The sequence below is a fragment of the Mus caroli genome, unplaced genomic scaffold (genome assembly GCF_978045245.1).
Source record: "Mus caroli unplaced genomic scaffold, Mus_caroli_1 scaffold_2, whole genome shotgun sequence".
Classification (NCBI taxonomy): Eukaryota; Metazoa; Chordata; class Mammalia; order Rodentia; family Muridae; genus Mus; species Mus caroli.
Genome location: NW_028227257.1, coordinates 25,372,866 through 25,395,566, shown reverse-complemented (window position 1 = coordinate 25,395,566; position 22,701 = coordinate 25,372,866). Strand labels below are relative to the sequence as shown.

General features: G+C 45.6%; 1 protein-coding gene across 1 annotated transcript; it reads left to right on the top strand.

The window, feature by feature from the left end:
* The first annotated feature begins 8,795 nt into the window (after positions 1-8,795).
* On the top strand, positions 8,796-21,952 carry LOC147005753 (vomeromodulin-like). The gene is made up of 15 exons (XM_085828998.1): positions 8,796-8,850; positions 10,896-11,196; positions 12,862-13,366; positions 13,675-13,776; positions 14,317-14,472; positions 15,241-15,325; positions 15,668-15,725; positions 16,447-16,517; positions 17,588-17,734; positions 18,341-18,463; positions 18,621-18,688; positions 18,934-18,964; positions 20,133-20,193; positions 20,930-21,009; positions 21,716-21,952. The coding sequence occupies exons 2-15, from the start codon at positions 10,911-10,913 to the stop codon at positions 21,737-21,739; spliced, it is 1,797 nt and encodes a 598-aa protein (XP_085685124.1). The 5' UTR covers positions 8,796-8,850; positions 10,896-10,910; the 3' UTR covers positions 21,740-21,952.
* Positions 21,953-22,701: the final 749 nt, after the last annotated feature.

Here is a 22,701-nt window from a genome sequence, read left to right as displayed (position 1 = left end):
GTGATAAAATAATGTTCCAGCCTTAGTTTGTTGTTGTTGTTGTGGTGGTGGTAGTGGTGGTTGTTTGTTTTTCAAGACAGGGTTTCTCTGTGTAGCCCTGGCTGTCCTGGAACTTCCTCTGTAGGCCACGTTATCCTATAACTCAGTGAGATCCACCTACCTCTGTCTCTCAAGTGCTGGAATTAAAGGTGTCCACCAGCCAACCTTAATTTTAAAAGAAGAACATTATGGGCAGGCATAGTGGTGCATGCTACAAAGAGGGACCCTGTCTCTGACCAACAGAGAGAATATTATGTCCTTTCATCTTTGTTATAACTGCTTTGATTACCCAGAGTTCCTGTCTTATCAAAATCCAGTTTTCATGTTTAAAATAATTCAAGTGTTCACTTTTTCATTATTTAAAACAAGTTGGATAAAATAAATCTACATGTTTGAGATTTTTGGTTTGGTTGTTATTTTGTAATGTGGCTTGGTTTTATTTATACCCATAAATATTCTTTTAAAAAAATTATAAACTACCCAAATGGAGAGAACACAGAAGTAAGGGTTTCTGGTATCTATTGCTTATACTGTGTAAACTTTTGGCCCATCTATGCACTTGACTCCTAAGATCTGTAGGGAAAGCAATCAGAATATTTGCTCTGTTCAACAGTAGTAAGAACAGAAGCTCAACCCTGACTACACTGAACAAGCGACAACACAGAAAACAAACCACAGCTCCACATGAAAGGGAGAAAAAAATCCAAAAGTGGTGGGGCTAAAGCTCCACCCAGGTCTAGAGCATCAGGACAAACCACAGTTGGCTGGAAATGAAGAGCCTCAGTGCTTGGGGAAAGAAACCCAAAACCCAAACACTTCCAGACAGATTTCAAAGGACTTCACCTTTCCTCTTTGGACAGTGGATAATAAAGAGGAGATAAGGGCCTAACTGAAGGGCTGACTCTGTTAAAGGGGGAGATGGTGATGGAGGCAGACGGGAAAGCATTCCATGTCCAAACCATGAGGAAAAAGCCTTCCTCTGAACCCAGAGGGCTGCAGAGTAGAGCACCTGAAGGGCATGCACCGCTCCAGAAGAGAACAAATGTCTCCATGCCAAGGCAGCCAGAAGTTTGATGAAAAAAAAATCTAGTTATTATGTTGATAAATCTTCTTTAAATCTTCCAAAAGAAATTCCATTCGTACAACATTTATATTTTATTTGGGACCAGAAGGTGTGGCCGTGATACTCATGATTACTACAGTTTGAATTCAAATACATTAGGTAAAAACAAACTTTTTCCTACTAGTATAATATTGGGGGATAGAAAGATGGCTCAGCAGTTAACAGTGCTTATTGCTCTTGCATAAGGCCCGAGTTTAGTTCTAAGTATTCACATCAGGTGGTTCATTATCACACGGAACTCCAGCTTTAGGAGATTCAATGCCTCTGGCCTCTGGGGGTACCTGAATTCTTGTGCACAGACACACACACACACACACACACACACACACACCTGGAGAGGAAGGGAGGAAGGGAGGGAAGAAGGAACGGAGGGAGGGAGGGAGGAGGGAGGGAGGGAGGAAGGGAGAATAAAGGGGCTGGAGAGATGGCTCAGCCATTAAGAGCACTTGCTCTTGCAGAGGATCTGGGTTTGGTTCCCAGCACCCATATGGTAGCTCACAACCATCCATAGATATACATATGGTATACATATATACATCAGACAAAACACTCATATCCATAAAATAAATAAACCTAAAAATGTTTAATTATTAATAATAATAAATCTTTTTTAATTGACCGGGAGCAACCAATAGATTACTACCTCTCTAACTTTAATCCCACCTACCAGTTCTAGACACCTTTAAATTAACTCCAGTAGTCTAAATCAGAGTGCCTGTCTCCTTCCTCTGCTGCCTATAGTTCCTTGAAATTTTACTATGATATTTCTGTTACATCAGTGTAATCAGATACAGAGGACAGACCAGATCATGATGGAGAACACATTAATATGCTTCCTTGTAACCACTTCTTTCTCCTGAAGCTCTGACTTCCTGCTTAATCAGCCTCATCTTTATCAAGTCCTAAGATGAAGTCCTAGTCATGTGGAACATGAATTTGTTGCAGTAAATCTCCAATCTCAATAAGCCCATGCAAAGAATACACAACTCAGTTACAATATTTATAAGCTGCATGCTTAGACTGAGCAGTTATACCAGTACACTACTCTATTCCCCAGTATGGGATCCCTGGCTACTTGCTGCTTCTCCGGGCCACGTAGTTCTGCTTCATCTTTTTTCCACCTCCTCTTTCTCTGACTTCCCCTGTCTCCTCCATCCTCTCGTCTGCCTCACGCCTGGCTAATAAGAAACTATAAAAGGTACCATGAAAAGCTATGTCTATGTTGCTACAATTCCAGAAGGTGCGCCTGTGATGGATGCACTGGAGCTCAAGAAGAGACTGAGGATGGAAAGTAAAAATGTTTGTGCTCTAAAATCAACATTACCCAGGAACCTGCTCACATGTTAAGTCTACAGAAAGGATTCAGGGGACCACCTTGAACCTATTCAGGAAGAGGCCCATTAACCCGGGGGTGACTGCTACCTATAAGCAGGTTCAGAATCCAGAAAGCTGGCTGTATGTTGACCAAAAGACAAATCCAGGACCTAGAAACCCACATGAATGTGACCACCATGGCAGTATCAGTACCCAGAGCCTGAAAGCACACTGCCCTTCCCAGCACAGGTTGCCCCGTCTATGCAATCAGGGGTCAGCAACACATTGTTACTCAACAAGACATGGCACGCAAGAAGCAACCCATATGCTGACTTTAGGGCAAGCTGATACACAGAAATCTAAGTCCATGCTTTTCAAAGTGTGGGCCCAATATCCAAGAGTTGCCCTCACACTGACTAAAGGGCAAACCCAGGTCCAAGGAGGCAAATACACACAAATAAGCATGGGCCCAAGTACACACTTCACCACACAGGCCCAATACTAAAGGGAATGTCCCCACAATGGCCTCAAGAAAGAATCAATATCTCATATGGGCACTGACCACAGACAGGGACAGTACCCATGGGAATGCCCATATGCTGAATTCAGTGCAGACCCAGAACCCAAGAAATCAACTATAGATACCCCACTGGCAGTTAGTCAAGGGGATGACCATACAATTATCCCAAGGCAGTTCTGCATGCAAGTGGGTACAGTAAAGAAAACGCCAACATGACTGCTCCAGAATATGGCTAAGGGGAAGGTTTATATTGTAAATAATAAAGAGAAAACGTCCAGAGGCACCTGGAAGTCTCCAGAGCAGAGAGAAAGAGAAACAGAGTGGACATGGCCAGGACCATCTGTGAGAGAAGGGAGAAGAGCAGTGGGGGTGGGGAGGACTTACCATTGTAAAGAGAATAAACTGGTATCTGGGGAGAAAAGGCTGGGAAGATTTAAAAAAAAAAAAAAGGCTAGGATGATGGCAGGGGGGTGCTTTGAAATAAGCAGAGTAAGTTCTTGTGAGTACACACTGAGAGAGCCAGGAGGCTGGCATGGGCTTTGATATGCAAGTATATGTATATGTCAATGGTGATAAGTGTCCCTTCTACCAGAGTTAAAGGAAAAGACTCCTTTTGGCAGATGGGAACCAATTTCATAAGTTCTTGAGGAATGCTCCCTTTTATCTAACCACCAGAAATCCTCCTATAGTCCAGTTTGAGCTCATTTTTGTATATATGAACTTTCTTTTGGGCTGTCGAAGACCTTTCACGTCCTAGTACCCAGGAGCACTCTGTACACTGCTCCTGGGACAGAACAAGTACCCAGGTGGGTAATTGCACACTGACTTCAGGGTAGATACAGCAGCCATGTGACCACACCCAGGATGACCATAGTGAAGGAGAAGTACCCAGGTACCCAAGTACCAGCTTCATATGATACTTCCGAGGTATCCCCTGTACATAAGAAACTGCTGAAAAACTACTCCCAGTAGAGTTCCAAAATCCATGATGTTACCTCCAGACTTCCACCCTAAAGACGCTCAATATCCAGGTGCTACACACACACACTATTCTTCAGTACAGGATGAATACCCAGAGATCTTCCCTGAAGTCAGATGTGGTTGGCTTCCTTTGAAACACTGTTCCTCAATATTCCACAATAGCCAGAAGACCACTTATGTACTGAGCTCAGAACAGAATTGATACAGTACAATAGCCAGAAGGGCACTGCACACTGCAACCCCTGCAGGCCCAATAACCTGGGAATAAATCACATTGCCTCTATGGAAGGTCCAGATCCCAGGAGGCTTCTCGTACTACTGACCTGACAGTAGGTATAAAATTCATGGGGCCCCACATACACTATCATTAGAACTGGCCCAGTAGCATGCCCACAAGCTGAAATAGAGGATAGCAAGAAGACTCGGTCTTCATAATGAAAATAACTGCCTTCTTTCTGCTAAATCATTGCAGAAAACCCATCTTATATCTTATATTCTACCAAAACCCAAAACCCCATAAAGTCCATGTTTTACAGCTGAAAGTTTAGCACAATGGAAGTCTAGTTGCCTAGCAAGAATAACACCCCAGGTTGGATCCTCAGCCCTGAGGAAGAAAACAATCCACATTTGATCGTTGCAAACAGAGAAAACCCTGGAAAATAGAGACATACTGAACTGCTATGTAAATGAAATAAAATCTAACAGAAAGTTCGGGAGAAACTTGAGTATAGCTGATGCAAGGACAAATGATAAGGAGGAAGAAGAAAAGTAGGAAGAGGGAGAAAAGAAAAAAAAAACAACAGAGAGTATACTCGGCAGTCAAAAGCAATAACTGCTCTTCCAGAGGACTCAGATTTGATACCCAGAATCCTCTTGGAGACTCACAACTCCTATAACTTCAGTTCTGGGGATCCACTGCCACTCACTGTGCTGGGAAAGTGGAGAGAGAAAGACCAGAAGATCCGGGGCATCATCAGCTACAACAGCAAGGTTGAAGACAGCATTGTTTAATGACAGCCAGCTTTTAAAAAAAAAATTAATTGTGGGGCTAGAGAGGTGAACCAATAGATGAAAGCATGTGATGATCTTGCAGAGGACTGAAATTCAATCCTCAAAAGCAACGCAGTGGCTCACAACCATCCATAGTTCAAGGAATTCCAAACCACTCTTCAGATCTGCAGGGACAAGACTCACACACAGGATACATATAGAAAAATGAGAGTTAAAAACTCACAAACATAGAATCAATACTAATCTTAATTTTTAATAATAATACTAAGTTAAAGAATTAACATATTAAAAAAGACTTGGGATATGGCGTGGGGTTGAACACATACCTAGAATATATGACTATAAATTTAATCCCTAGTACCAGAAAAATAAGAATAAGACCTCATTAAGACTATGTCACCTCTGCAGACAAGACCACATGTCAGTGACGAATTACAAAAGTTCTGAGACACAAAGTACGCAGAAGAGGGCCCTGTGAACTACGACTCCCAAAAATCAGAGTTGATCACACCACAGAAACAATTGACACAAGAGGCCGAACTCACTCTCTACTTGCAGGACACCAGACACAAACAAACACACGAGAAACAGAACTACGGCATTGTGCAGATGTGCATTGTGTGTGATTAAAGACACGGCTATCACAGGTGGAAACCTTGATGCCTGTGTCAACAGGGCACCTTTGGCTCAGCTGGCCTATACTGATCTTTTCATACAGAGACATTAAGAGTTGGCACCTACCTTACATATCAAAGGCAAATGTGATCTCAGGCCAGCCTTGGACAGCCTTCAAAGGCTCTCCTTTCAAATGCACATCAGCAGGTCAAATCACTTAGTGTCTGAAACAAGCTGGCTTCTGTCAGCCCTTTGTCCCCAGATGGGAAACCTGACCTGAATGACATACTCCATGCATCCTGGATAAGCAGAATTCAGTGGTTGCCCCACCTCCTGAGAATCAGAGACCAGAAGTCACCACAGTGCCTCCCAATGTGCCCACTCCCACCTCGTCCATAAGTAGTCTGTCTGTAAAGAACTACTGAGGACAAAAAGGGTCAACTCACTGAGAGGTGTCACAGCTGGCACCAAAACCATGGTTCAATGTCCCTCAAAAGTCCAAAATATAATACCCAGAAAACTTGAGTTCCATCTACTACTGAGCATCATGGTTGTGCCCTGAGAGAAAAGGCCAGCTGCCCATTGTTCTTTGCATCTGAATTTCACCAAGACCACAGTGGGGCCATTGGAGGGGGAACAGTTGCTGACATTCAGAGCAAGGACAAGTATGGCCAGGGAAAGGCCTGCAGTGGGCACCCAGAGGCTGCAGGAAGGGCCAAGCAGGGGAATAGGAAGGTTGCACCATGCTCAGCATGCAGGGAACGGGAACTACCATGAGTGACCTGGGTCACATAGCCCTGTTCTGCTTCAGCCCTGTGATTGCAACAGACGCTGTGACATCATGAACAGGGGAAATGGTAAGCACTTCAGGGATGGGAACCCTGCAGCCTTCTTTGGGAATGGAAGGAAACCCTCAAGCCCAGAAGAGAGGCACGGAAGCTTGAGAGACACAAAGTGAGAAAAGAGACAGCAAAGAGTCAGGGCATCAGACAGTGACTTTCTAAGAACAGAGCAGACCAAAGGCAGACCACTTAGATCATGCATGTCTCATTCTGTTACAGAACTTAGGGTCACACAGGTGCCCCATGCAACGAGCCACTTTGGGACACCAGTTCTCAATAAGACAATTAAAAGCCAAATGAATGTAAAAAGCACACACATTAACAGTTTAATCAATATGCCTAAGCTAGGAAGCAAAAGAGAGACATAGTGACACACTGTCCCCCTTAAAATCCATTGTTAGGGTCCTGGCATGAACTCTCATTAAGTAGAGGCCAGAGCTATGTACAGCTAAGCAGCCTCAGTCAAGATGTGCTGGCTGCCGTCATCTCTCCACTGCTGTCTCTGCTTTAGGTTGCTCTGATGAGCTGCCAGTTGGTCCTCAATGGACCAGACAAAAACTCTCCATGCTGTGTAGCTTACATAGTGCCAGAAAGTACTAGGCATGCTTCTGGGGGAGGTAGGGAAAAAAGACATCAAAGGGCTGACCCAACACAGGATGCTAGAAGCTATAATAATGACCTACCTACATGACAAGCTGTGCACACTACTGCAGTAGTGGAATAATGGTTATAGGAAGAACCAAGTGCTTTCTGATTGAATGTGAGGCCTGTTTCACAGAGGGACTTCATACCTGCTACTGTAAGCCAGTGAAACATAAATGAGGAAGGAGATCTTAGGACCAGGGGAAGAGACCAACTCTTATTTTGCTACAAGTTCATGCTATATAATCACTTTCCTAAATTCTTGTGTATGCACAGATATACATTTGTTGCTCTTGACTTTGGTCAAGACAATCCTTTTCATACTGTGAAAAACTTAATGCAGTCTCAGAACTGACAAAAGTGTGAGTGTTCCAACACAAGATCAGGAAATAACATCAGAGACACAGACAAAGACAGACAGAGAGACAGATGCAGGGGGCAGAAACAATGTTAAGGAATGGGAAGAAGTGTGAACTGCTACCTTCCAGACACGACTGTGGCACACACCTGTTCTAACCAGCAGTGTTCACCTGAAAAACACCTCAAAAGGTCAAAATATTCAAGAGGCCAGTATGGATGGAGCAAGGCCACACAAAGACCTACCCTTAGTGGATGAACTATACCAGGTGTTGATGAGTAATAAGGACTGGCACGCCTTAGCACACAATACAGGTACATTGCACACACACTGGTAGAAAGCCCTAGTTAGACTCAAAGGATGTAAATACCCAAAAGAAGGAAAGTATGAAGATAAGATGGAGAAAAAGCAGGGGCACTAGAAGCAGGAAGTGGTAAATGAATATCATCAAATTTCATTGAATAAACATACATTTTCAAAGAATACATGACTATTACTGGAAATATTAATGCACATGCAATTCTTCACTCATGCCACCCCTGTTATAATTTCATTGAAAGAAGAAATGAAAGTGGTCTCACACAATTATGGAATTACTCTGCTTAACATGACTAGGATCACTGCTATGTTCCCATCAGTTCACTTTCTCACTATAACCATCCATTCCTGTGACTTTCTTACTCATGGGTACCTCCAAATATGGCTGGATGCTTCATGTCACTCATCCCTGAGACCAAGGATCTGAAAAGAGGCCATCTCGTAAAATTATGACCAAAGGGACACACACAGTAGCTATGCCATGGCTGCCTACCATTCTGTTGATGCTTAGGTATCAAGCTTATATGTAATCTTATGAAACACCATTAAAGGCCTCTCACAGGACTGCTCACTGGCATCTCACTTGTGGCCCTATCCATTTTTTACTGCATGAAGTCACCCGACATCCTCATGAATACAAGGCAGCAACACATAAGAAAGGTTATGAGGATGTAAAGTAAGAAGAGGACAGATAAAACTCCTTACATTACACTCCATAAACACATTAAGGAGCTCAATTCATTGGCTTCTCCCCAGCCCAAGGTTGAAAACAAAACACAAGGAACCATCAGGCTCCTAAAGGCGTGGCACATGTTCTGTATGACGACACGCCTGCGCTGCCATCCCGAGATCTGCTCTGACAGGCATAGGAACATGCCAACAAAAGCAAGAACAAAGGTGCAGTACTCTTCTGGGAAGCATCACGCCTGTCTTATCAGCACCCCTACCTCAGGCCCCTTCCTCCATCATGACCTTTCAAGGAGGCACTGGATGGGCTATAAAAGGGGACACACGTTTCAGGAGGACAGCAGGAGCCGGAGCAGAAGAAGCAGCTCCTGAAGACAGCAAACCTTCAACAAGGAGCAAGGTAAGGACTGCCCAGAAATCCACACAGAAGGGCAAAGCTGGTGGGATGAGATGGAACAGGTAACCTGTGGACAGATAACTAGGGCTTACTTCCTGGCTCTGGAATGTTCCTCTGCTGCTTAAGTGCAGGACATTGGGTCTACCATGGGATGGGGGATAACAAGGGCCTAACAGACTGCTTTAAGAAAATGGGAAACTGAGTGCTGGACTCCCAGAAACATCCATCAGGTCAGCATACGTGAGCCCTTTACTACACCCACATGCCTTGCTCTTCCTTAGAGTGTTTTTAGATGACTGCCTTACTGACTAGATTTCCCACAAGTCAGACAGGAAAGGGAGAAGTCAGGTGAAAGTGTGGTGAGATTTATTTTCCAAAAAGCAATTTATTCAAGACAAGGAATGTACCATTGGCATCACTTTACTGGGACCACTTCCTGATGGTGAGGGCACCACAGGGCTTCGTTGTGGTGGTGTAGGTGCACAAGGAAAACCTAAACCAGCACACCATCCACTGAGATTCAGAAATTTTCAGACATAGGCCAGCTCTGTTCTGGGAAGACACAGTCACTGAAGACTACAGGAGAAGGCAATGAGGTTGGGGTGAAGCAAGATTTGAAAGATGATTTAGAGGGAGTAGAGATGATATTTTGAAACAATATCAACTAATTATCAGAGTCCCAGCACTCAGTTTGCTTAGTGTTTCTATAGTTGGGGTTGTGGCTGCCATATTGGTGAATGGCTTTTATTATCAGGAAATCATCAAGGACCCACTTTCAATTAGACAAAGCTCAGGGGTAAGGATTATCTTGGGGTAAGGATTTGAGAGAAGGGACGAGAAGTGGGAGAAAAGGAGCACACCCTCAATTACAAAACCTGACAGGGGATATGGAAGAAATGCCACCATCTAACCATCTTGTAGGATCACGTCATGAATGCACACCTCAGCACCACTCTAAAGGTTAGAGAGAGGCTAGTCAGATCACTCAGCTGGTGAAAGTACCTGTCTCCAAGCTTGAGAACTTCAGTTTGATCTCTGGAACACAAAGGGCAAAAGGAAGGAACCAACTCAAACACGATGTCATGTGGCTTGCACACATGACATGGAACACACATATATAACAACAGAAAGCAATGAATGTGTGGGATTACCTTCAAGACAGGCCAGGCAAGGTGGTGCACAGCTTTAATCCCAACACTGGAGGGACAGAGGCAGAAAGATCTCTGTGAGTTCAAGGCCACTGTGGTCTACCAAGCAAGCTTCAGGAATCCTGGGTCAACAACATAAAACCCAGTCGCAAAAGGAAATAGAGGTAAATGTCAGAGCTAAAGGGTAAGCAAGGAATCTGAGATGGTGAGGTAGGGAATGACTCCAGCAGCCACCAGCACAGCTCAGATCTATCGAGAAAAAGTTATGCCACCCAAGACAAGATAGCCAGGATCAGAAGGGGTTTCCTGGCACAATGAGATAGGGTGTCTCTAGAAAAGTCCTATACTAACTACTCACCAGGAAGATACTTAGGGGAAGGGACCTAAGGTTGAGGGTAAGGATACAAACCTTGACACATTCACAGAGGAGGACTGGGATGCTGACAAGTGGCTGAGGACAGAGCACATAGGTAGAGCAATGCTGAAAAGGAGACAGGTCCTGTGTGTAATCTCAACACCGAAAACAAAACCATAGGCAGGGTCATTTATGCTAGGTATAATACCAAAGATGTGTGACTTAACATGACAGGGGAAAAATATATACAAGTATCTGGAAGAGAGAATTCAGGGCAGAGCTCAGGTGAAATTGATATTTTGAAGCCAATCCTGACAAAACACTGTGCCATGGGAGAAATACAAATAGGAAAGAGAAGTTTCCTCAAGATGTTTACTGCCATGTATCAGACCAAATCCCCAAGAATGGAGAAGAAACAGGGCTGTCAAGTATGTCAGTAGCACACTCTGACAGGGCCAGGGAGTCATCTACACCTCTACACCAAGTTCAATGAAATCTCTAAGATCCATTGGGAATGTGATGTGCCACCCACTTCTCCTCTTCAGGTTTCAGCCACAAAGATGTGGGTTCTCCAGGCCTTGACCATCATGTTGAGCATCCAAGCGGGAACACTTGACCTGGTGGAAACACCCCCAGTGGTGGGCAATCTTCCTGTTGCCATGCCTGCTCCACTCAATCTCCCTGGAGGCCTCCCTGGAGGCCTCCCTGGAGGCCTAAGTCCCCCAGTCCTCAAAGGACCAGTCAACCATCAAATGTTACCTCCTAAAAGGCCTGTACCTCCACCCAAAGGTGGCAAGTGTGCACCTGCAGCCAGATACTTCCTCTCCAGTGACAAACTCCATGACTGTAAGTGAGACCTATTTTACCTCTTATCTTGAGTCCTGTCCACTCTTTCCAGGGGCTGCTCAATTCTGAGCTTAGGGGGAGTTCAGTCAACTTTCTGAACAACTGGATTTAAACATCATGATGCTGTAACATCTACTTGGTGCCTAGAGAGCCAAGGGACCTTGGGACATACCTATAAATTCTGGTGCAGCAAGAGACTGAATCTAGATCATCCTAACACTCTAGGATAAGGTCAAACTGCTTGTAGGTTCACACTGTTGGTCCAGGACAAATCTATGCTACCCTAGACAAAGGAACTGTACAGCCCCAATGTCTATCTCACTATTTGACTTCCAATTGAGTCTTACCATCTAGAGACTAAGTCACACTATAGACCTCAAGCTCCCCTCCAATCCTTAAGAACCATAACCTCAGCCTGCTGTTTAGCACAAGGAAACAGCAAATTCAGCATTGTCCTACAAGCCCTTCACGACATATGCTCTCTCAAGACCCATTTCATTTCCTCCCCCAGATAAACATTGTTCTCTGAGATAAAAGTTCTATTGCCATGATTCTCAAAGGCTGAGAGCACAAAAAAGTAATTCTGGTTGAGAAAGAGAAAATGGATAGGACTAATGGAATGTTATTTAACAACAAGAAACAATTAAACTTATTAGCATCTCCCAGGAGCAATGGTCTAGCAAAGCCCTACATCAGAGCATGACAGGATAAAGATGGAGGCTGTAAAGCAATGAACTGTCAGAGTGGAATACATCTAAAATCCACCAAAATCCAATTCATGAGGCACAGAACTCTTGGACTGAGAAGGAGTAGCTAGGCTGGAAAAGATGCTTCACGGACTCCCTTCAACTCCAACTTGATTGAGCCAGAATCATCCCTCAGTCCAATCATCCTCAGCTATACATTCAGCAAGGCTGACCACAGTCAATACTTCACTGACCTTTTTCTATGCCATTCCTACTACAGCCAGAAAGACACACAAGGAAAGCATTCTAGAGACTTGACAATTCTCTAAGCAATGGCTGGTAAAAGCATGTTGGCCTGATGCCCCTCAGCCCATAATAGGACCAGACTAGAATGCTCTGCAAATCGAGTGCAAGTGTGTCTGAGCCACGGAGTTAGAGTATATTTTACACAATTTTTATTAAAAGTAAACAAGAGGGCTGGAGAGATGGCTCAGCAGTTAAGAGCACCGACTGCTCTTCTGAAGGTCGTGAGTTCAGATACCAGCAACTACATCATGGCTCACAACCATCCATTATGAGATCTGATGCCCTCTTCTGGGGTGTCTGAAGACAGCTACAGTATACATACATATAATAAAAATATAAATCTTTTTTTAAAGTAAACAAGAGTACAAAAAAGGACAAGACAGAGGAAAAATGACGAACATAAATGAAGTCCCACCCTTACTCTGTGCCCATTTACCTTTGAAGAAAATGTTCTTATCACAGGTTAGCATCACCGTAGGTTAAAAGGAGCTGTTCAGGTCTTGGAAGGTGTATTTCTCTGACAGAGGCTAACTCTTAACTAGGCCAGGGACAAGACTCAAATTGGAAGGCAGAATACAAAGTCCCTATGTGCCCCATATTTCAAGATGCTATCTTCCAGAAAGAAAGAATGCTAGGGCTGAACTGACAGCAGTTGTCGCTTGATCTTTTTCAGACCTCATGAACACACTGCCCCCACAGATTGAGGACATGGTGAAGTGTGATGAAGTTGACCTGGAAGGCATTCTTGGGGATGTGTTGAAAACTGTGGAGAGCTCTGACCTGCTCTCCGTCTTAGATGGCATTTCCCTCCTAAAAGGAGGAGAAGGAGGAGGCCTTGGCATTGGTGGACTCCTAGGCAATGAAGGCAATGGGGATTCCTCAAAGCCCTCATCAGGCTCCAAGGCCACTGGTGGTCTTGGCCAGCTAATCCCAGGGGGCATCCCAGGCACGGAGGCCCTGGGCGGCCTACTAAACCTCGGTGGAGACAAGAGCTCTGGAAAAGGACTGCTGAATGGGGATGGGCTCTCCAAAATCAAGAAGCCTCTTGAGGATGCAGTTGAAAATGTAAGCGGTATAAAAGATGCGATCCAGGAGAAAGTGAATGAAGTGGTCCCCGATGGCATCAAGGAGCCACTTAAAGATGTGCTCAAGATGGATATCAAAGACACTCTGCTCGAGTAAGTGCTTTCTTACTGTGGGGTTTTGGACAAAGAAGCTGCTTTGGGAAACCCTCAGACCCAACATACAGCAATCCCAGGGAAAGTCACCCTTCCATAGAGAGACATACTGACTTCCCCTAGAAGTCTCTCTGGAAAATAGGGCCAGCCTTTCCTGACCTCAAACCTTACATGGTGGAAAATAAAGCTCAGGGGCCATAGGACTAGCAGAGATCAGCTGGTGGTGAGCTTGCTGCCTCACGGGTATTACGCAAGAAGACCAGGCTGTTTCCATGACACACAACTGAGTCTCTGCTATCACTCTGCAGACTGAAGGTCGGACAAGTAACATTGGACGACATGGAGATAAACATGGAAGCTAATGGCATGCAAGTTCTCTCCATGCTTACTGTCAGCATAGATGGAAAAGGGTGAGTATGTTTCCCCAAGGGTTACCTGTATTATTCTGGATGAGGGTACATGTGCCCTATGCTAGAGTCACATGACAAAGACACATAGTTAGAAGAAGACTGGCTTCCCACCCAGCCAGGCTTATACTATAAAACAATATCTCAAACAAGAAATATATACATATTTACACATGTACATGAATCCTATCCATAACTGAAGAATCAGTAGCAGCCCAGGCATGCTCCTGGCACATGTCCCTTATGCACTTCTACTCAATATAGAAGGTCCAAGCCCTGGACTTGGGTGCCCATTACAGTGACCTCCCCAAGACTTGGTGAGACAATTGTTTGTGAAACACTGAATGACTGCCTAAAAAAGGCCTGGCTCTTCTTCTGTGGCAAGGGACTGAGAACCTAAGATCATGTGGACTGGCATGTTTTGTCCTTCCCTATAGACGATATACCTGGCCCAAGGCATGAGGCTCATTCCCAAATGCCTATCCCTCCCTAGAGAGTCACATTTCAGGCGGCATCCATTCACCCTCACCTTCCTCTACACAGTGCGCTTGGATCAGTCATCAGCCTACTGCAGTTTGAAGCTAAGGTGGACGTAATGATGACAATTGTTGTTGCCTCCAACAACACCCAATGTGTCAACCTTGATGCCCAAGACACCCACATGAATGTCAAGGAAATGAAAATTCAGTTAGTGGAAACGTACGTAAAACCTTTCTTTTCTTTGCTGGCCTGACTCAAATGTGTCACAGAAGGTCCCTGATGCTTTCTCAGGGCTGACCTGGTCCACCATGGTACACTAGACAACCAGTAAATGCAGACCAGCTAGAAGCTGACTAGCAGCATCCCACTTTGTGGAAGGACAGCCTTCTCACACTTACATTTCTTCATTCCTCCTTCCTTTCCTAGTAGCCCATCCCATATATTTCATAAACAGTACACTGACTATATTCAAAATGCAAAAAAAAAGAGCCATGTGGCTACACAGGGAAAATCTTCTGACAGTTGTGAGGGCCTAGTTCCCATGTCCTGTCCCAAGCACAGCATGCAGGCTCTTCTGACTTAGGTCCACACTGACAAAGACGGAAAGACTTGTCACCCTGCGAGCCCCAGTTTACGCTTGCTCGCTTCCCTATGCTATGCCCATTACATAGCATAGGGAAGGAGCCATTACATTTTTTTAGCTAGAGCTAAGAAAGTTGTGAGTTCAGATCCAAAACTACACCAATACAACAAACAGGACTGTGAACAAACTTGTTCCACTGTCTGAAGGATGAAGCCAGCCAGGTGGACCTCGAGATTAGGTATCCTATGCTTTGGTCCTTTGTGCCTTTGCAAAGAGCTCACGTTCTCCACATATTGAGAACACAGCCATCATCCTGACTCCTTCATCAGTGAAATGTTTTCTCTAACACACGGACAAACCTAGAAATTCAAGGATCACTTATTTCAACATGTATTCTTTCACAGAGTCACAGGAAAAGTGCCTCTGCCTGTGCCTCTGCCCTTGGCTGAAATCATCCCAGCAATAGTGACAGCAAAAATAAATGAAAATGTAAGTCCAGGGAAGGGAAGTGTGAGAGTTCCTGTGGGGAGTAAGTCAATGGGGAAACACAGGGAGAGAACGCTTGGAGGTTATAAGTGGTCTGATGTTAGGAGAGACTTAGGGACAAAGCCAGGGCCCTCTGGAGCCAAAAGGGCCACCATGGACAAGCAGCACAACTGGACCATACTGCCTGGCAGCAGAACTACAAATCATGAGACATGGCAACCATGGAAGACTTCAACCCAGGGACGTGTCAAGGAAGGGGAAGTCAAGGGGATAAGGACAGGAGGAGATGTGGCAAGACAGGCTACTGAGGCTCCCTCCGCTAAACTCTGTGTGCTGACTTCACAGCTGGAAAAATCCAACTCCTGTGCCATCGTCCTCAATGACTTCAACAACTGCAAGAACAGTGAGTACTTCCTTAGAGTCCTATGAGAGCAGAGATGGCCCTCGCACAGTGAGGGACTTCAGAGGGTGACAAACCACAAAGATGGACCACTCAGATCACACCCCCCAAAACTACAAAAACCCACACAACCTCCTTAGCACACTTATAGAAGACAATGGCGACCTGACCTTTCTCTAAATGGACATGGCTTCTGCCACATGGAAAAGGATAGGACCCAGTGCCTCTGCAGGGTCTGCCTGGATCTTCCCAACCCAAACACCTCTCTAAGGCAGCATTGCATAGAGATTGAATCAAGGGGCTTCCCCAGGCCCTCCCCTCTGGTTGTCTGACATCAGGAAACCTCACAGAATGCCTAAAAATATGACACAGTCACAGTTGGTGGGACCTACTGGGTTGAACCACCTAGAGAAGTGAAGCAGGAAACTGGGCATATTTCTCAAGTGCCAGAGTAGACAAAAAAGTAGCTAGCCAGTCTTTCCATCTCTGATTAAAAAAACAAAACAAAACAAAAAAACCTAACTCCTTGCTGGTTAACCGAAAGTGCATAGCATCCCTGGAGCCATGGAAGCCGGTTAGAGCTGCTTCTTGTGTCTGGCAGGTAGACAGAAGTAGCTGTCCATACTGGTATCTATAGGGAAATGAGAGCTACAGAGCTTGAGGCACAGCAGCCATTCGTGCTTTTCTGGGCTCTCTCCATTTGTTCCCCTCTTCTCCTCTGCAGCTACCGGCTTATTCAGTTACCAAGTTCAGACTGCCAGGATCTCTCCAAAAGGACTTGTCATCCTCTACTGTGTAAGTATTCACTGGCTTTTCCACGGCAACAAAGGCTAGAAGCATACCTCAACCACAAAAGACATTAGATGGTCAGAATTGTGAAACCATGGGCTCTTTTCAGATGCCTCAACTTTTACTTGGGGTCAGTCTCCTGAGTGCCCAGCTAGGACAAGCTAAGCCTAGCGCTCTTTTCCCTTAAAACAATGGCCTCTGAGGCACTCCAACAGGGAGAAGCATTGCATGACTCGCCTCACATCTCCACACTCAGTGAACTACACACAAACAAGCGAAAAGACTCTGATACTTCCAACCACCCATAACCCAACCAGGAAGGCAGCAGCAGGCCATGACAAGTGATGAGGGGGAGGCAGAGTTAGCTCAGCTTCTCTTCTAAAGATCCATCAAAAAAGTTCCACTCACTTGATGAAGCACAAAAAAAAAAAATGCATAACACGAGATGAAGCTCCTCAAGCATCCTGCAACATACACGAAGCACATAGCTGAGCCGAGGGTCAGATCCTTCTACACACTACATGTGTGGTAACAGAGCCTGGCTCTGCCCATAGTGTGACATGTTACAGTCACGGTAAGGAGTAAGGAGTTCTGCACAAGACGCACAAGCATGAGTGATGACAGACATGGGTCTCTCTCCTCCATGTTACTCACTGATGTGCCAACATCACTTCCAGAGAGAAATTATAGGTCAGACGTATTACAGGAAATAGCATAGAAAAGGGAAGAATGAACTGACAGAGAGGAAGACAGAAAGACAGAGAGTCAGAGGAGCAGAGAGAGACAGGGACAAAGAGATAGAAACAGAGGGAGAGTGGGAGGGCAGAGGGAGAATACCCAAGGAAATCCAGATGATGAGTTATGAAACATAAAAGGAAAGAAGGAAGAGGGAAGGGAGGAGGAGGGGAGTGGAGAGGAGGGAAATGAAGAGAGAGGGAGGGAAGGGAAGGCTATACTGCCACCAAGACTAAGGCCTCTTCACCCTGCACATGAAGACTTAGTCAGAGCACATGGCCTTCACACGGCTGTCAGACTGGTGAACTCACAAAGATGGTCCTCTGCTTTCCCCTCCTTAGGCTAAAGCCAATATCGGCAACAAAACAATACCTGTGCCTGGAGGTCGGCTGCCTCTAGATCCCAAAAATGCAAGCATTGCAGTAACCATTTCCTCCACAACAATGAAGACACTCGTAAGAGAAGTGGCCAAGAATAGCTCTGTGCAGGTGAGTGTCCTCCATCAACCACAGGTCTGCACTACCCTGGATATCAGCTGAGACTGTCACTTCTCAGGAAAAACATTAATGTAAAGATTGAAAAGACTAATGAAACAGGACATACATTAAACTTCATGATCAGACTGGAGCCTTGATGTCATCAATGGGGCTCAGGAGCAGGCTCAGGGAATAGGGGGTCAAGGGAAGGGAAGGGCAGTATGTAAACAGTATGAGTGTGTCATCCACTTCTCTAGGTACCATCATCAGGTGAAATAGCATACAAGCATCTTCACCACAGAGTCCACACGAGGCCACCTTAGAGCTTTTGAGACACACGGGCAGAGAAACACACTTCATCTTTGAAAGGCTTGATAGAAAGGAACACTTCACAAGTTCTCTGCTCCAACATCCACACACTGAAGTAAACAGAAGCGAGGGGTGGGAAGGCTCTTGGCATTTCTTCTTCTCAGCTGCACCAGCACCCAAACTGGACTACAAAGCCTACGAGCCAGAATGTAGTATGTTAACCAAGACAAAAAGGACACATGCCTGCCTCATGAGATAGCATCTCTGTCCTCTTCCCTACACTAACTCAATTCTTCTTCTTCACAACAGAAGGATGGCCTGGAAGCACAAATCACCCGTATAGCGTTTGCCTCCCAGGAGAACAATACGCTCAGAGTCTTGTATAAGGTTGACATAATAAAGAACGAAGAGCACTTTGCCACTGGGGAGACGGTGAGTGCTGAGAAATGAAGCATACTGGGGTGCAGGACTTGTTTGAATGAGATGGGCTCTTTCCAAAAGCCTGAGGCCCATTATGCCTTGCTGTCCCCACAGCAGAGGGAAAGGCCAGGTCCCCTTGTTTCACACATGCTCTCTTTTCTCATTTCAGAAATTATTCATCTCCCATGGCAGCAAGATTTCAAACTCCACACTGATACCAGATGTCAAGCTCACAAGGTACTACAATAGAACCTGTGGAACACACAGCCACGGCGGGATCTAGGGATGGGGAAATATTTCAATAATTACAGGAATCAGGAATTAAGGCTTCCATGATGTCATTCCCACGTCTGTTCTGCCAAGCAGTGCCTAGTGTCACCTGAAATCAATTCACAGAAGACTTGAACTCTAAACTTGACATCTAAACTTGAGTACTACTGCTCTCACGAACCTAATGTTTCTCTCTCCTTTGTTGCTGACAGGTCTGAGCACAGTGTGGTGCCTCCTGAGGCTGTAAGTTCATGTGCCCTTGTATACTGACCCACGCTTGGTGGGAAATCATGTCAAAGCCAGACAACACAGTGATTCAAGACTGGGGGAAAGGGAGGCCCATAGGGACGAGAGTATACACCTTCTGTGTAACACAAGGGACGAGAGTATACACCTTCTGTGTAACACAAGGGACGAGAGTATACACCTTCTGTGTAACACAAATTCAGGTTCCTACTGTGCTCTCTGAGGAGCAGCTCTTAAACCACAGCTGCCCATCACCAACTGCCATGGGACTGGAGGCTATGAGGAGGACACAAAGGACAGCATTAAAGGAGACAAAAGACAGTGAAACTGACCCTCTGATGCCACATGCAAGACAGAGGCCCACAGTGGGTGCCCAGAGAAGGGATTGAAAAATATTTCCCTTTCACACAATGAGAAATGGGAGTCAGGAAGCAGCTGAGTCTATGGTGACTCCAAGGCCAGAAATCCCTCCACCTCTCCTTAGCAGGGAAGTGACAGAGCTGTCCAGGCTTTGGCTCAGTGAAAAAAGAACTGAGTAGGACTGACACCTGACCTCGCACAGCTTCTCATGGACAGGGGTCACAGTCGTTTATGCAAACACTGGAATTCTGGATGGTAAAGGGCAGAGTTCAAGGAGTACTGCTACAGTAGCACCCCAACCCAGTACTGCAGTAGTGCAACTTCCCACGGAGGAGGGTGAGCAGTTAGGAAGCATGGGTGTAGAAGCAACACCTCATGTTCTCAGAGGAGGGTCAGGAGAGAGAGAAGGGGACAGCACCACACAGAGACCCAGACCTGCATGTACTCAAACCCACATCAGAGCAGGCAGCAGTGATCAGCCACTGACAATCCTCCTTCCTTTAGCCTCCAAATTGCTCTTGGTGTCCTAAGGCCACCTGCTATACATATAGCTGTGTGACACTGACCAGGCCAATACCTCTGCTCAAGGAGTCACAAGAGCAACAAAACCCAATAGGGACTCCCAAAACTCCAAAGACAAGACCCCTAAGATACATGGAGATCCATCTCACATTGATCTTGACACATGACAGACCTCTCACCTAGAGAACCACAGGAACCAGCAGCCTGAGAAAATGCTCCTGGACCTTGAGGCCAAGCAGAGAACTGCAAGGCTCTACTGAAAACATCCTCTCATGTCTTGCAGAAGGAAGAAGCAGAAGGCATTTTGTCTGAAGTAGCAAAGGTGGCCTGGTCCAACTTCAGTGGTATGTAGATTAATAACAGTGACTGTTGGCATAGTCAGTGTTGATGAGAGGTGGGAAGGGGACACAGAAAGGGCACTAAAGCACTAAGCACAAGGATAGCCCCTCATCTGCTAGTATTTATACATACATAATACATACATACATACATACATGCATACATAGATACATACACACACACTCGTCTCTTTCAAAAATGATAGCGAGCCCTGGTTAATAGGGAAAACACATCAAGTTGCCTCCCAAGAAGCCTTGTCCACTGGTGTCTTGGTACCGCGACCATCAGCATATACAGCGGCACAGTGGACCTGGGTCACTCACACCTCTAGACATTAGGGTTATAACACTTGAAGGGTATGTCACACCTCATTGCACAACAATGATGATGGTGCCACATGCCAGGTATACACATCCCTGGTTAGTTCTACTGTAGTTCCACATAGTGCACTGACCCTCAAATGAGTGTGCCACTGCAGTCATGTCCTATGCTGAGGCAATCCATCGCTAGTCATCAGTATTAGGAGACCACCAGATCCCCACCTGCTTTTGGGGCCTCTCTTCCAATACACCATCCTATAGCCTGAGATGGACAGTATTCATGCCACCATGTGGAATGAGTGACAGTGACTCCTCCTAGGGCCACACACTGGTCAGAGATCTCACATGTGACTGTGTCAAACAAATCAATCAGATTGTCATTCCCTTAACTCCTGTCACGAGGTGATATTTCTTTTTTCAGAAACGTATAAAAAGATGAATATTCCTGAAGGTGTGTCTTCATATACTTTAACGAACTCCAATGTCATATTGCTGAAATCAGTAAGTAACAGAAATACAGTTCTTTTCTTTGTTTGTTTCTTTTGCTTTGCTTTGCCTCACATCCAGGACCTCGCACATATTCTTGCACCCGAACAAGCAGTATGAAATGTGACTCAGAAATAGCCTCAAACCTTAAGCTGTCCTTGACCCCATACTTCCCTACAGCTGAGCCTAAATCAATTCCTACAGTGCCTGACTGAGGGAATGTCAGCAGTTGTCCACAAGGGCTCTTCATACTCCCATTCTTTTATATGGAACCTATCAGCAGCCATTACCACAAGCCAGCCTTGATCCGGGACCAGACCAGATGAATGACATCTGAGCTATAGCTCAGTGACAAGACACACAGCCCACAGTAGGTTATGTCATAGCAGTAAACAGTACAGTTCCTAAACAGCCAGCATGGTGCCAGTGCCAGCAGATGCTTCATTCCAGATCTTGTGAACACAAGAGTCAGTGTAGTAAGCCTGCTGTCTCTGGGTGATCCCGACCTCGTCTGCATGGATCCCCTCTTGCCAGAGAATTCACCTTCAAATTCCCTCTATCCTAGTCTACATTCTCCAGGGCATTCACTGGCACATGTCTGCTCCCCATCCCTGAAGCAGTGCTATGGTGATCTGGTGGGGACAGATGAGGTGGCAATCATCACACCTGCAGTCAACTTCCAGGGCTAAAGGCAGAAACTATTGTCTTTCTCTCCCCTCAGAATGACCTTCAGGCAGCAAGCTGAAGCCACTACTGAACCCAAAGTACTGAATGACAGCAAACCCCTGAGAATTTTCTCCATGCCCCTTTCAGCCCATCCTTATGATTCTGGAGACAATAGCAATGGTCTCCTCAGTATGCCCAGGATCCTCTGCCCTGAGTGACAAGGACAAGAACAGTTGGAGGAAATGGGCATTGTTGTAATCAGCTCCTTAATAAACACTCCCTGCATGCAAAAGTGAGAGGTGACTCTTTCCTCAACGCTCATGCATATTCATGAGCATGCAAAGAACTTCTTACTTAGGGATGAACTGTAACAGGAGCCAACAAAACCCAGTGATCTCAGTGCTCAGGGACAATGATTAACCCTTGCTGCCCCTCACCTCCCTGTCTTACTTGGATCTGGAGTGCCTCACAAAGGCTCAGGTGGCAAAGCCTTGCTCCCCACCTGGTGCTCTTGGGAGGTAGGACCTGTGCTGTCTGAGGTAGTTCTCTAGGTCACTGGGAGCTTGCCCTTCAAGCAGATGGGGAGGCCTGTCTCCTGTGAGCACTTTGTTTCCCATGACCATGCACTGCCAGCCACAGGCCTAAAGACCAAAAAGGGACAATAGGTCACAGCCTGGGTCCTCTGACACTGAGCTTATACTGACCTCTTCCCCTCTGAAGACACTTACCTTGTTATGATGATGGGAAGCTAGCGTAGTCTCCAACTCTGAATACTTCCTTATGAATCCAAACCAATAGAGCTGGAACCCAAATTCTCCATGTTGAAAATGGAGAAGGCCAGTATAAACACAAAATATGAGATCAGTCAGAGCAGGTAAGAGCCTGATACCACTACAAACCGAGCAGAAAAGGCTTTGTATGTCCCAGGCCAGTAAGTACAGCCCTAGTCATGTGACCCTAAATGAAAAGCCAAGACATCAGTGGCTGCTGAGATAACTGTTTACAGCACCCTGCCTTGTAGCATACACATCAAAGGACACC